We start from the raw sequence: 15,032 nt of genomic DNA on the forward strand, positions 1-15,032 counted from the left end.
CACTTTACTGTCTGTATACTCCTATAACTTCCCATGTAGACAAGCCCTTTACTGCGTGCATGAACAATGCCTAATCCAATGGGGCCCCAAGCTGGTCTGGCGCATCCGGGCATTACTGTAATATAAGTAATCAGAAATGAAAAATTTCAAATTGGTGAAATGTTTTTCACTCTATGGATTGACACTCAATCACTATTGATTAGTTTGAGTGATCAGGCAAGTCATGTGGTGTTGGGTCTGCTCCACGCACTTCTGGCATGAATACTTTGTGCATGAAAATGTTAAATTGCATGGACACACACTTTGAAATTAATTTCTACCAGCGTATATGCCGTTAAGATTGCCTTGGTGACACATTCGCAGAAACAACCCCAGAATAAGGGGGAGAAGCAGCGTGAGTGAAACAAATTAATGAAACTATGAGCGAGGCTCCAAGAAAATACTGAGCTGTGCATGACAGTTGTGTCCCTCAGCCAGTTACCAACAGCAGATGGGAATCGGTGCAGTTTGGGGGTCTCAGGCAGCTGGGATCCTGGGACACTCTGCAGTTGGGTGACAGCTAAGGGAGTCCCTGGCACCTGGGATCCTGGGACACTCTGTGGTTGGGTGACAGGTATGTGGGGGAGGGGTTCCATGCTAGCTGGAATCCTGGGACACTCTGTGGTTGGGTTACAGGTGTGGGGGGGTTCCATGGTAGCTGGAATCCTGGGACACTCTGTGGTTGGGTTACAGGTGTGGGGGGGTTCCATGGTAGCTGGGATTCTGGGACACTGTGGTTGGGTGACAGGTGTGTGCAGGTTCCATGCTAGCTGGAATCCTGGGACACTGTGGCTGGGTAACAGGTGGGGGGGGGGGTGTCCATGGTAGCTTGAATCCTGGGACACTCTGTGGTTGGGTGAGAGGTATGTGGGGGAGGGGTTCCATGGTAGCTGGAATCCTGGGACACTCTGTGGCTGGGTGACAGGTGCGGGGGGGGTCCATGGTAGCTTGAATCCTGGGACACTCTGTGGTTGGGTGAGAGGTATGTGGGGGAGGGGTTCCATGGTAGCTGGAATCCTGGGACACTCTGTGGCTGGGTGACAGGTGCGGGGGGGGTCCATGGGAGCTTGAATCCTGGGATACTCTGTGGTTGGTGATAGTAGGGGGAATGGTCCCTGGTAGCTAGGATCCGGGGACACTGCGGTTCGGTGCCAGTTGCGCCTCGGGCCCCTTAGAAATGGGAGTTGGGGGGTTCGGGCATTGCGTGGCCATGAGAATTGCTCCAGGAGTCCGCAAGAGGAACCGCCTCCCTGGTGGGCCGCATATTGCGCAAGCGCCCCGGACTGTTGCTTGTTTCCCTAGCCGGCGGGGCGGGTCTATGCCGCGGCCTGGGAGCCCTCAGCTCCTCCCTCCAGCTCGGGGTGCGGACGTTTCCGCTTCACCCGGGACTCGTACGAAGCCTGTGTCGTAACGGCGACAAACAGGAAACGCCCTGCGATTCCCTTACAAGGGCATCAGCATCTCCCTCTCCCCTGCCCCGCCCCGCCCGGTGGAATGCAGTGAGCGCACGGGACTGCACCATCACATCACCGGGGGGTGCTGTCCGAACCAACTCTCTCGGGCGGGGGGTCGTGAGCAGCAGGCTCACTGCGGAGCAATCGCACTCTCTTCCCTGGTGTATGCACTGCGGCGGCGCCCTGGGCCTGACTGATGCGTTCTCCCCGCCAATGGTGTAGCCCGGGTCCCCTCCCCCCCGCTGGCCGGGTGGTGGTTCGGTCTGGATCGCGCTCTCCGGAAGTGTCGCGGCAGCTAGAGCAGCCGCCGCTTTCTGCCAGTCCCGTTCGGACCCGAGTCTGTGCTGCAGCCGCCAGGTGAGGCCGCGTCTCGCGGGCCGGGGGGCTGGGTTCGGGGTCTCCTGGGTCCTGCGTCTAAGTGCTCGCGCTGGGCGGGAGGCCGGCCCGTGTCTGGCTGCCTCTGTGGGCACTGGCCGGTAGCGGGCTGTCAGCGAGGGGCAGGGCTGGGTCCCGCTGCCCCAGGGTGGAGGGGAGGGGGCAGAGTTGCTGCCCCTAGGCGGGGTGGGGCTGATGGGTGAGTCGCCGCCGAGCTCAGCGGCCCCTCTTGGGTGGGGAGGCGGCTGCCGGGGCTGCCCCGCCCGGTGGGTGGGGATGGAAAGGGCCGCCCCGCTGACGGGCCGGTGCGGGCTGTCTCAGGCGGTTCTGAGGCTGGGGCCGGTTTCCCTAGAGCCTTTACAGCGGCACCTTGCGCTGGGACTGCGCCTGGGGGCTCTCGGCGCGGCTCAGGGTCGCGGCCTGTGGCCGGTGCGCTGGGAGGAAGCAGACCCCCGGTAGGTTCCGTAGCTCTAAGGAGTCTGGCGAGAAGCGGGTCCGAGCTGGACAGTGTCCGGGGAAAGGGACTGGCAGGAAACGGCTGCAGGGAGCCATCCCCGGCTGGTGTAATGCTGAACTCTCCAATCTCTCGCACTGTGTTTGGTGGCTGAGAAATTATGAACTTGTGCTCCGCAGCTTCTGCAAACAGGATAGATTTTACCCTGTCCCTGGTTTCACGTGACCCGGCTACCTTTGGACTTCTCACTATAAGAAACTTACACAGTTTGGAAACTCACGAAATAGCTCGGGTGGAAAGAGGTGCAGACACCTAACCTTACTACATAAGCTGCCTTAATACATCAACCTTGCAAAACTTGCTTGGGGTGAGTCTTCTCTTTTTTTTTTTTTTTCCAACAGTTTAATAACGTAGCTTTTCTCATCTCCGTTATCCTGGCACTCAGTGAGTGAGTAGACTTTGTGCCTGGATGATGATTCTCCTATGATATTGCAAGGCTGAAATACTGTTTTTTTCATAAATGGAAAATGTATAAAGATAGCCAGAGTAGTTGACAAAATAGCTAATGGTGAAAATGAGGGATGTGTGCTCAGATTAAGAGCACATACATTAATTTATCATTCTGTAGGTCATATTTTAGCAATGCAGGCTTGATCGTGATTCATGTTAAAGAAAAGCTCCAGTATAATGATATAATTGTGACTTCCATTTTCTAGCATGTGGACAGCCACATTGTCAAACAATCAGAAGAGCTAAATAAGTTTAGAAGAGATGTGATGTTATGTTTCTGAATAGTTAACACATGAAGTGTCCAGGTATTACCTTGAGCTAAGGCACTTATGTGGCCCCCATCACTGTATTGTCTCTGTGCTTCACAATCTTTAATGTATTTATCCTCACAACACTGCTGTGAGGCAGAAAGTTACTGTTATCTATTTACTATTACCATCCAAACCGGGCACTGAGTCACAGAGAGGCTAAATCACTTGCTCTAATCACTTGCTTCTGCTCTAAAATATTTTAACTGGTTTCTTAATTTTTAGACCAATATATGCTCAGATAATCAATCTGTAACCTTCTACGTTGACCTAGGAAATTGAGTCAGATCCTGTTCCCATTAACTCCACATTTTTAATGAGCCATTCTTAAACATACTGAAGGCTGTACAAAATAAATAAAATGTGACAAACATCCTCTTTAAATTTTTGGAATAAAATAACCTGAGATCAGTGTGAATACCCACATGAGTAAGAGTTCAGCGAACAACAGGGCTGTTTTGGAAGTTGATCACTGAGAAAGTAATAGAAGAGGATATCTTAATTTAGTAGTGTTCCCAAATACTAGGGTGATGAGCATATTAAAATATAGCATTCAGCCCTGGACCTTCATGTGGAGACTGCTATCCATGTTTCCAGTTATGATTGGTGAGTTTCCTTGTGATGGGAATGCATATCACCAGAATGTTTTTCAACCCATGTCATGTGTTGTCAGATAGTGGCCAAAAGTTACTGCCTTCTGTTAGCTATCTAATCATTGGTTAGTCCTTGATTCATACCAGTGCTATAGAAATGAAAAGCTTATTACCAATCTCCTAAACTATCTAGTCACTAGGTTTTACCTTCTTTTTTCCCCCCTCAGATGTGGAGGAGTAAGAAGCTTTACTGTCCTCCTCTAATTATTTATATTCTAGTAGTTGAAAGCCTATGTTGTTTCACAGGTCTGGCAGCTGGGCCAAGTAAATCCCATCTGTGTAGTCTTCCTCATACAACTAATTAAGTTGTTGAATGCAAATTAGCTGCAAAGTAATGGTGATGATTGGCTGAGTTACCTCTGATATCACAATCTGGAGTGACGGACACCTGCCCTACTGCAGCTGTACACAGTCAAAATGGCAGAGAACTTAAAAATTGGATGGTAACAGACCATGAATCCCAGTGATGATTGAGCCTGGTGAGCTCTCAACCATGCTTGTAGCTGTTTCCATCCCTTCACACTGACTCAGGAGACATTGTAGACTTCAGAGTGACATACAGACAGACAAGTGATAACCCTGGAATATCACTATATAGATGGTACCCATTTCTATAGCTTATTTTTATATCTTTCAAGTAAGAATACTAACCACATAGTATGGTTAAATGATCACCACAGTTTTAGTACAATGGCTGCACTTGCTATCTTTTAGATTTATCTGCACCAGCTTTCAGAATTTTTTGCAAAAGTCTGCCTAAATAAATGCCTTCTTGTGTGAAGGCCAACAAACTCTCAAAGAAATGACTACCACAGGTACTACTAAAAAGTTCCCAAAATAAACAAGGTCTAGACCATTCAGAGCTTCATGTTTAGGAACAAAGACTAAATCCAGTTTAGTTTTATGCCAATACTGAATTCATTTTTGCGCTGACATATGTTCCTTCACTTTGGAAATAGTAAAATCAAAACCAGGATATAGTTATGAATCTAAGGAAGGTGGCTTTTGTAAGATCCAATGAAAATATTGGATTGTGAGATCTTCAGGGCTGGGACAGTTGTCTTGTTCTATTTCTATAGTTCCCAGCATAATGGGGCTTAGGCCTTTAGGAGCTACTGCAATACAGAAATTAATTAATGATATTGTACAGCAACTGGAATTCTTCTGATACTCTTAAAGCATCATTTCTTGGTCACAGCTCTTGTATAATCTCACTCCAAGTAATAAAATATTTTGGGACTTCTCTGTTTTAAACAATAGATAATCACAAATGACCAGTCTAGGAATTTAGTAGATCAGCATTTAGGTTGGTATTTACAATCTACCACCGATCAAGAATATTAGAATATTCTTGCCCTACAATGACATTGCAAGTGAGGGCTTGAGAGGCAATGGACAAAGTAAGTGTACATTAGAGCAAGAGTATCAACAGTTGCCTTCACCGTTCAGTTTAGAAACTTGCCTAGGTGAAAAATGTACTAAATGTTTCTAATCTATGTTCTGCCAGAGATTCCTTTGTTTTATTTTGTTCTGTTCAGCGTCAGATATTCCAACTTGTCTGTAGAAGCCCTCCCTCATTTTCAGCCTAAACTTAACCTATGTTAGTTACTCCTAAGTGTACTTCCCTCTATTAAACTAATCTGAAGACCTGACCCCATTGAAGTCAGTGGGTGTCTTGCCATTGAGTTCAGTGGGACTGGGATTTCACCCATCCTGTGTCCTCTCTTTGCTGACACTGAGCCACTCTGAAACCTGAGCTATACTTGTCTAACACTTCAGAGACTCATCATAAATTAATCCCTCTAGCCTCCTAAAGCATTTTTGTTACTTTTCTTTGAATATCCTCCAATGTGTTGATATCTTTCTAGTAAAGCGGTGCCTAGACCTGAACACTATACTCTAGACATGGCTACACCAGGATTGTATAGATGGGCTATTAGCTTGTGAAACGTAATGTTTCTCTTTATGCAGTCCAAAATTGCTCCTGCCTTTTTAATGCCATATGTCAGAGGTTCTCAAACTGTGGTCTGTGAGCTCCATTCAGGTGGTCTGCGGATAGTTCCCTGTAAGGCGCACACCTGGGCGGCTGCACACAAGAGAATGAAGGGCCACCCACCTAATTAGCGGAGCCACATTTGCGTGGCTCCACTAGTTATGTGCCTGGACCCTGGAGAAGATGCGCATAAGCTGAGGTGGTGGCCTTGGGGAGAATAGGGGTTGGTGAGAGGAGGCAGTGGGCTGAGAAGAGGGGTTGGGGAGGGGGGGGGAATTTGGGATATGCAGGGCTGCGGCGGACAGAGAAAGAGGTGACTTTCCCCAGCTCCAGGGCTACAGCTGCTGGGGAGAGACCCCCCCCTCCTTCCCAGCCCCAGCTCGGAGGCTGCTGCAGCACGGGAGAAAGGGGACATCCATCACATTAGAAAGGTGATACTGATATTAAAATATGAATTGTGTGCTTTTATTTGTAGAACAAAAAATTGTTTTTATGTAGCATTTTTATCCAAAGCACTTTTCAGTAGTTAGCTAACAGTATAAACAACATTTAGAAAGATCTTTAAGTGGTCTGCCGAGACACTCAGCAATTTTCAAGTGGTCTGCGGGGGGGGGGGGGGGGCGAGTTTTGAGAACTACTGCCATATGTGATTGCAAATTCATGTTGAATGCACTGTCCACCATCACCTCTAAATCTCCCGTAGCAAATTTCCTGGTTCCTCACGCTCACTGAATCTGCTCCTCTCCCTCTACCCCTTAAGATATAGAAGATTGCGAAGTAAAAATTTTCCAAATTGAACTGTATTTGTGGGTGGTTGTTTTTTTTGTTTCCTCCATGGATTTACCTCTAATCTCTGCAGTAGTCTGTTTTTTCTACATGCACAAAATAATAGAATAGTAGAAGAGAGATTGGCAAGGAGTCACTTCTTCTGTATGTTTGATTTGCATGGCCCTTTTCCTTACAGTATAGTCTCAATTATCAGAGCACATTGAAGAACTTCAGATAATTAAGGGGATTGTCATTCTAACAAGTTTTGAGGGCATAACCCTGTTCTGAGTAGCAGTGAATCTGAGTAGAGGTTCAGATTATAAGGATGAGTTGTTATTGGCTTGCTACCTGAAGTGTGTCCAATTTAAAATGTTTGTCTTTCTCTTGTTTCAAAAGCAGATTTGTTAGCTTATTAGCTTAATGGTTTATGGTGAGCTATGTTACTGCAGGAAATCCATTTTATTTCTGACATTAAATCTGAAATTTTGTTTTCATTGTATTCTGAACACTTGTTTTAGGGAGATTGTTTTGTGAAAGTGTAATGAAGAGCGTTGCTGGGTGACTTGCAGTTGAGCTTTGTTGGTTATTTTTAGTTCAGGGCATAGCAGTTTGTTTTTCATATGTCAGAAGAATGTCGTATATGGAACGTAAGTTTTAAAAGTGGAGAATTAATCAGTGGATAAAATCAGTAATGCTATTTGTAGATATACTGGGAAGACTATAACCTGTGCAGTGGCCTCTCTTTACCATCTGGAGGCTTGGTAAAGCACTCACTCGCTCTCTTGGATATAAAGCAAGGTAAAATACTTCTTACTTGACAAAGAGTTGTGATCTTTTAGCTTTAACTTGGTTGTTAATTATGTACTTTAATTCTAATTGCTTGCCAATGGCAGTTACTTAGCTGTATTTAGTTAACTTCAGTTCACTTCTAAAATGAACTAAAATTGTACCCTTCCTTTAATTGCCTTTTATTTTATTGTGAATAGACTGACTTCTCCAAGGTCACTTTACAAGCGATCTATTTAAGGAGTCATTGAGAGACTATTTTCTGTGACTCATTGATTTAGCTCTTTTCAGAGGTGCAATTAACTTTTAGAAGTAGCTTGTTTTAAAAATCAACATTTGATAATATTGTAAATTAGTCAAACCGGGATGTTGCAAGTAAACATAGGCTGGTGGTAATGGCTTCTTGGACACTTAATTGCAGGTGTTTAGGCTGAAGCTCATAATCAAGGAGCAAAGAAATTTATGGCATATAACAAAACCGAGTCTGGATATGATGCAGAATTCTGTGGCACACTAAGTTAGCACCTTGTAGTTCACTTTTAAGCTAGCTTCAGTTTTTGTGAGAGAGATAATTATTAAATCCAAATCTGGGTTGATATGGACAGTAATATAGGTTAATGGGACACTGTCAGCTTGAAATTCATTTTTTAAATGAGCTGAGTTAAAAAATAGTTTTAGGGTACATCTACTCAAGAGTAGAGCTGCCAGTTTTTGTGGCTTTACAATCATTTTGTTAGTAGCCAAAATGTTTCTCTACCCTATTGCTGTGTGAAGGATGAAACTAACTACATCAGGGCAAATAGGGAAATCGCTAGCACTCTGTATAGTCAATCTGATGCCCAAAGTAAATAATTTGGAAAAGGGTTGTTACTCTGTTATAATAGTTAGGTGTTATAACTAAGTGTAACTTTTTTTAATTTGACAAAGGTTTCTTTAAATATTTAATCTTCTCTGCCAACAATTCTTATATTTTAACTAAACAGTAAGGCCCTGATTCTTCAGACAGAGGTGCATGGGCAGGCCAGAAATCAACAGGATATACCCTATGGGCACAAAGGTTCATCCATGCAGATCCAGTTGTAGAACTGAGGCCTTAGTATTTAAATATCAAGCTAGTGGATCAGTTCCAGTGTTATTGTTAAGCTGGCTTAAAAGGTAAATATTTAAATAATCACAACTGAATGGATACCATAAACTTGAACGCTTCACTTCTGTCTGAATTATTTTACTTACTAAGTGTTAGTTTACTTGCACATTTGAAAATACTTTGTGTAGTCAATTTCACTGTTCCCCCAATTTTATCAGTTTCCCATTTCACACTTGCAATATTGTTGACTTCCTTTATTAAAAAAAAAGTGTATTGTAAAACCACATACTTGTGTAGTACATGAAACTACCTTACTTCATTAAAGGGACACAATCTGGTGCATATTGAAAAGCAATTTCATAGTTTAGAATGCACCTATTGATATGCTATATTAGTTCAGGCTTCTTGGTTACCTAACAAAACTGCAGTACATAGTTTGTTTTGTAACTAAACCCTGACTCTCCCTCCACGCAACATACACCAGACCCTCTGCCTAATGATGCTGAAAAAACTTTCACACACACACAACTTTCCTAGGATGCTGTGTTTTTGTTCTCAACCGCCTAAACCAAACAAAAACATAAGAGCCAAGAACCACTCTCTCTCTGAACTCAGATTGCTTAGGAGTCTTTTATGCTCTTCAACTAATATAACAAAGTAAATAAACTTCACAAAAAGGAGAATCACCTTTTCTAGATATCTGGGCTTACTTGTGAGCTCCTTGGCCCCACTCAGGCAAGGTAAGCAGACTATAATTCTAACTGCCAGGTTAGCAAGGCCCTTCACCTGCCAAATATACCAATCTGTTTAACCCCTCAAGGCTTGAATAATATGCTGATGTACAGGGACATGGGTATTGGGGGCTTCTTTTCAAGGACCAGCTTGATGCAGTCTGCTGTCAGCCCAGGAAGGTTTTCCTCTGAACCCCAAAGGGCCAGTACACATCATCGCAGTCAAGCTTCTAATAAAAGAAAATATAACAAAAGGTGGATGGTAAATTTGTGGATCTATGTACCACGTTATTCAGAATTCAAACTTTTTTTTTCAAGGAACTGTGATGTAGTTTAATACACAACTCTAATTCTTAAACATCTGTTGTTTAAATTTAATTTCCTCCACTTTAGTCACTGTTTTTCTCCCCTAGAATCCAACAGCCATCATGTCTAGCAAAAGAGCAAAAACAAAGACCACTAAGAAGCGCCCTCAGCGCGCAACCTCCAATGTGTTTGCAATGTTCGATCAGTCACAGATTCAAGAATTCAAAGAGGCCTTCAACATGATTGATCAGAATAGAGATGGTTTCATTGACAAAGAAGATCTGCATGATATGCTCGCTTCCCTTGGTAATGTTTATTTCTCCAGCTGTCTATTTATCTGATACTTGTGGCCCCCATCATTATATTAACTGAGCATTATAAAATGTCTATGTGCTTGTTGCAATCATCACAATAGCATAGCTGTTAACTTTTTATACATTTTTGAGCTGCTTTATGAAAGGTGTTAGTCTGTTTAAAACTGACAAATATAATTGGGTGGATGAATAAACACATTATAATGACTATCGAAAATATGAATACTTTAATTGTAGGAAAGAATCCAACTGACGAATACCTAGATGCTATGATGAATGAAGCTCCAGGCCCCATAAACTTCACTATGTTCCTTACAATGTTTGGAGAAAAACTAAATGGCACAGATCCAGAAGATGTAATCAGAAATGCTTTTGCTTGCTTTGACGAAGAAGCAACAGGTAAGTAGGTGAAATATCAATGCTGGGTTATCTGCTTTTGAATCTTTAAAGGATTTCTTTTATTCAGCTATGACTGTAAATATATAATGAATTTAAGTAGATCATTTGAGGTTATTATGGGCTTCTAAAAACTTGTCTACATGGTGCCTTAGTGCATGTCTTCAGGGATGTAAATCCCAATGCACATCCCTTTTTGTTGTGCATTAACTGTCTCGTGAACTCTGCTGGTGTGCAGTAAAGCTCCATTTGTGCGCATTTAATGTAGTACTGCTGGACTACATTGACATGCACTAGGGAACTTTTAGTACACATCAGCAGATCCATATGAGCCAGTTTGTGCATCAGTGTATTGTGCACTCTAGAATTTACACCCTTGCTGGTGTAGACAAGCCGTGTATATCCCCAGTATACAATTTACTGATAATCATTACTTTTTTTTATTTTGCAAGCTTAAAAAACATTGAATGTAATTTTATCATCTCTGCATCAGAAATGGTGAAATATTGGGCTTAAAGACTGTTAAACCTATACAGTTGCTTAAAATCCATCTATCAGAACCCAAAATATTGAAAGAGCCATTTAAAAACAAATATGTGGCGATTGGGAGCGGTCTTAAATTTCCTATAATTTTAAAAGCTTAGAACAGTAGTTTTTAATTGGTTAATGGAATACCAGTTGCCCACAAAAGACTTGCTGGTGGTCTACAGAGTTGACTTCCAACACTTGCTGGCACCTCATTTCCTCCTGTTAAACTGTATTTAAAAGAAAACTAAAATGTATAAAATATCGAAATTTTTTTATGTAAGAGAAAGTTGCCATAGCAATGTTTGATCACCAATAGGAGTGGGAGAGATGGCTCACATATATGTTATGGGAGGCTGCCCAAACACAAGCTCTATGATGCTGTATTCCATGCTGTGTGGGAACCTCTGTCTTGGAATTTGGCATTAAATTGATACTAACATACAAATATATCTGAAATATTCAGATTTCTTCACATTGTTGGCCTTGACATTTAAATTAGGCTAGATTCAGCTCCCATTCAATATGAGCTGGATTGTATGCTCAGCAGTTTTAAGTAGAAAATGTTTAAGACAAGTGAATACAATCAGTTAAAACAAACTTCCATGTAGAAATGTTTTTTCTTAATACTGTCTTAAATCTGTTTGTTTCAACCAAAATATAAACTTGCGTCTTTCCAGACTGTTTTGATGCAACTTGAGGTCACTTCTTGCCATTGAAGTTCTGGGAGTATTATGTGTGGAAAAAGCTGAGAGGTTGTCACGCAGAATGTACCAAATCAGGCCATTCATCCAAGTCTTACGGTGGCCATTACCTTAAGTGTCAGAGGGAGTTGGAAGGTGTAGAGGCTGTCATAATCCTGTTGTTGTGCTCCAGCTTGACTCTGAAGCATGAGACTTGGATATAATCTTAGCTTGCATAATTAAACACATTATTTTTTGCAATTAAAATAATCCAGCCCTGTTATTAAATGCAGCTACAGTATTTAACTTTGGCCTCCTGCAGTCTTAAATTGACAGCTTTGTGTCTTCCTTCTCCCTGGAGTTAATGCTTAAATGGGCTTGTAAATATTTATGTCTCTCTTAAGCAATACATGTGTGGTGCTTATTTATATAATGTGATTGCTTAACTCCAAACTAGAAATTCTTTCTATTTGAAGATTCAGTAAGAACTTTTTTTTGTTTATCCTAATGCACTGTACACATTATATTCCAGGGTTCATTCAAGAAGATTATCTGAGAGAGCTGCTGACGACAATGGGAGACAGATTTACAGATGAAGAAGTAGATGAGCTGTACAGAGAAGCACCAATTGACAAAAAGGGAAATTTCAATTACATTGAATTCACACGCATCCTTAAACACGGAGCAAAAGACAAGGATGATTGAACAACATTTCAGACACCTGCAGCTAGCTCTAGTTTTCACTTGCGTTTATTTTTGAGGGTTTTTTCCTGGTAGAACCTGTTGCATGCATCTAGCTTTTGCCTTTCTCAGTATATTTATCTATTCCAGGCCATTCTGGCACATTTGCACCTGTGTAATCAAGCTGGATGTGGGGGATGATATTGTGGTGAAAAGAATCTGGGGACAAAGATCAATGAATTTGAAGGCCCAGGAAAAAAGTCTCAATGTTTCTGGTTTAGCTGGATTTTTACATTTTTTGTAATAAAAATGTCCTTTTGAAATAAAGATTGCTATATAAATAAAATACCTCAAACTGTTTTGTGAAGTGACATTGTCCTGTTACTAAATGTCTTCATTTTTAAAAGCATATGTACCTACTCTTGATATCTGGGTAATACTCAAAATATTACAGTAAGTTTACAGTTTATAAAATGTTTGCATCAAGTACTATTTCTTTATACTTAAGTGAGGCAGTGATACTCAATTTTATAATATTAACACTCACAACTAATGGCTTTAGTCTTTGAAGGGAAGTCTGGCTAGTGTTTAATGTAGGCATAAACAGAATGGGTGGGGAAGACTTTCACTTGGACAGCAACCAATTCTTTCTTCCCTGAATTGTGCTACTGAGGTAAACAGCTTTCATGATTTTTTTTTGTGTGTGTGTGCATGCTGATTAGCCCTTATTTATTTTCCTTTACTTGAAGAGTGAGAGCATTTGGAAAATTGTAACTTGGAGAACAGGAATACAGAAGATAAAGACCAGCATGATGCTGATGATTCAAGTAGGAGGGGACACGTTTATATTTCCATTGTGCCTACTTCTGCCTCCCTCCCCCACCACTAACTTGTTCTAGACTGATACGTCTACACTATCACTACTGAATGATTGCATTTTAAAAATGATATATTGTTGCTATACAGGCCCCTTGATTTCATGTGCAGCTGCAGCACGATGAGAACTTTCTTCATCTACACATTCTTAAACAATCGTGCTGATGTTAAGGGTCTTCCTTGTTTGAATTTTTCAATTAAGTACATGCAGTGCTGTCATGTTCTAAAAAGTAGGATGCAAATAGATCATTATCTATTTCATTCCTTGCACGTGCACAGCCTCTCCACCTCCTTGCAGTTCTTGCAGGTCATCTTTCCTTAGCCATCAGTTGGAATTGATTACAATCTGCTGTCAGTCCCCTATATTGACCTGGTCCCAGAACTGTTTGTAGAACCCCATTGCACTCCCCTTGTATGAGGGTTAGGGGAGGAGGGGGTTGTCCCCTTGATGTCAGATATTAGGAACCCCAACACCCTTCCTCAGTTCCTGTAGGAGATGTCTTCATTCTCCTAATCCAGTTCTGATTTATCTGAGAACCAGACTCCCTAGTGAATGATTACATGCAGTGGTCACCTGCCAAGTTGCAATAAAATATTTTTACAACCTAATCTATCCACTGACTCATGGGGCAGCTCAAGGGATAAAGCCCACCTACCCAGCCCAACCTGGCACAGAGGGAAAAATTCCTTCCCATTCCCCAAAAAGGGACATGCATGATGCTCACAGCAAGGCCCAAAAAATCTGCTTCTACTCTTAATTCTCAGAAGCAAGAAGATTTTTCTTTCCAGTGCAGACTAGTGTCTCTTCTCTTTCCCACTCCACTCCTTGTATGCATAGGAGTCAGTATGGCTTCTGCACCTTTCTGCCTACTTCCTCAAGCCTGTGATGGGTGAAATCCTTAAAGCGTCAATAGGTTTTCTTTCCACTGCTGGCCCCCTAAGTCTGAGGTAGGGTGGAGCACTTGTGGAGTGTCGAAGTATAGTACTGCCCTCTTACTACTTGTAGGAGCTCTGGACAGAGGTACTTACTTCTTCCACTTCCTCTAAAGCCTTATTCTTGCTAAGGGTTCTTAAGTGGGGAAGGGGGAATGTTTTAAGATGAGTATGGCACTGTGAAATAACGTATGTCCACAGCTGCTGTTTCATATAATGTAGAGATTCCTTTCTCTAATATTGCTGATGTTTCTAGCATAGTAATTCCTGGAGCTGATCTGTTTCTTCTTTGTAAAATATGTAGTTTAAAATAACATTCAATAGTTTTGCCTCAAATTTTTCTTGGGTGGTCTCTTCCCCCCTCTGTTTTAATTAAAACCAGTTATTTCTACATTTCCTAGTGTGTTTTTATCCAAGTTGTAACTGGCAGTTTGCCCGTAGTCATTGCTTTTCTTGATCATTGTGGGTTTGGTTTGTTTTTTCCTACCTACCTGGATAGTCTTTCTTCTTTAACAACAATGTTGCCATTAAAAGACCACCCAGCCAGCTCTTCCTCCCCAGTAGCTGTTTTCCAATTGTCACAGTGCTCTTCAGCCTGGTTCCTATGGCACACCCTGTGGGAATATCAGTAAGACCTCAGTAGCAGTGCATTTTTGAAAAGCCATTTGCCAAATATGCAATAAATTCTTTCCTGCAACACCCTGACAGGGATGTTGCAGTTAGGAAAAGCAATCACTCAGACCTTTAAGAAACAACAGCAGAAAACACATTTAAAAATCATTTTGTAACATTAAAACTAAAAAATAATAAAAAACCAACCTTGGCTAGGGCATCGTCCTTTCACATTTAAACAACTCTCGATGTGTAAATAAATTTATAGTGCATATAACTTCACAAAATGTAGACTTCGTTATGCTTTCTGTTGTTTGTGGATGTGGAGGCTTACTCTAAGTAAGTTGAGATCCAGATCTGTTTTCTTCTACATGACTTTTCTCTGCCACACATAATAATGGGTGTCTTTCTTAACAGTGGGTCTCAAAACTTGTCATATGATGGACCTCCCACCATCCAAATCCCTCACACCTTATGTTTGAATTAATATTAGAAATTAATAATATGGGAGTCCACCACATACTAATTTAACCATGAATTCCTTGAAG

The 15,032-nt window shown here is 42.0% G+C and overlaps 1 protein-coding gene across 2 annotated transcripts; it reads left to right on the plus strand.

Moving 5' to 3' along the window:
* The first annotated feature begins 2,531 nt into the window (after window positions 1–2,531).
* On the plus strand, window positions 2,532–12,422 carry LOC128831627 (myosin regulatory light chain 2, smooth muscle minor isoform). Of its 2 annotated transcripts, none has more exons than XM_054018228.1 (4): window positions 2,532–2,689; window positions 9,572–9,770; window positions 10,016–10,177; window positions 11,915–12,422. In XM_054018228.1, exons 2-4 carry the CDS (start codon window positions 9,587–9,589, stop codon window positions 12,085–12,087), a joined length of 519 nt encoding a protein of 172 aa, XP_053874203.1. In that variant the 5' UTR covers window positions 2,532–2,689; window positions 9,572–9,586; the 3' UTR covers window positions 12,088–12,422. The 2 variants fall into 2 exon arrangements, with proteins under 2 accessions (XP_053874203.1, XP_053874204.1); XM_054018229.1 differs by lacking the exon at window positions 2,532–2,689 and adding an exon at window positions 7,254–7,352.
* Window positions 12,423–15,032: the final 2,610 nt, after the last annotated feature.

This window comes from Malaclemys terrapin, chromosome 2, assembly GCF_027887155.1.
Source record: "Malaclemys terrapin pileata isolate rMalTer1 chromosome 2, rMalTer1.hap1, whole genome shotgun sequence".
NCBI classification, from domain to species: Eukaryota; Metazoa; Chordata; order Testudines; family Emydidae; genus Malaclemys; species Malaclemys terrapin.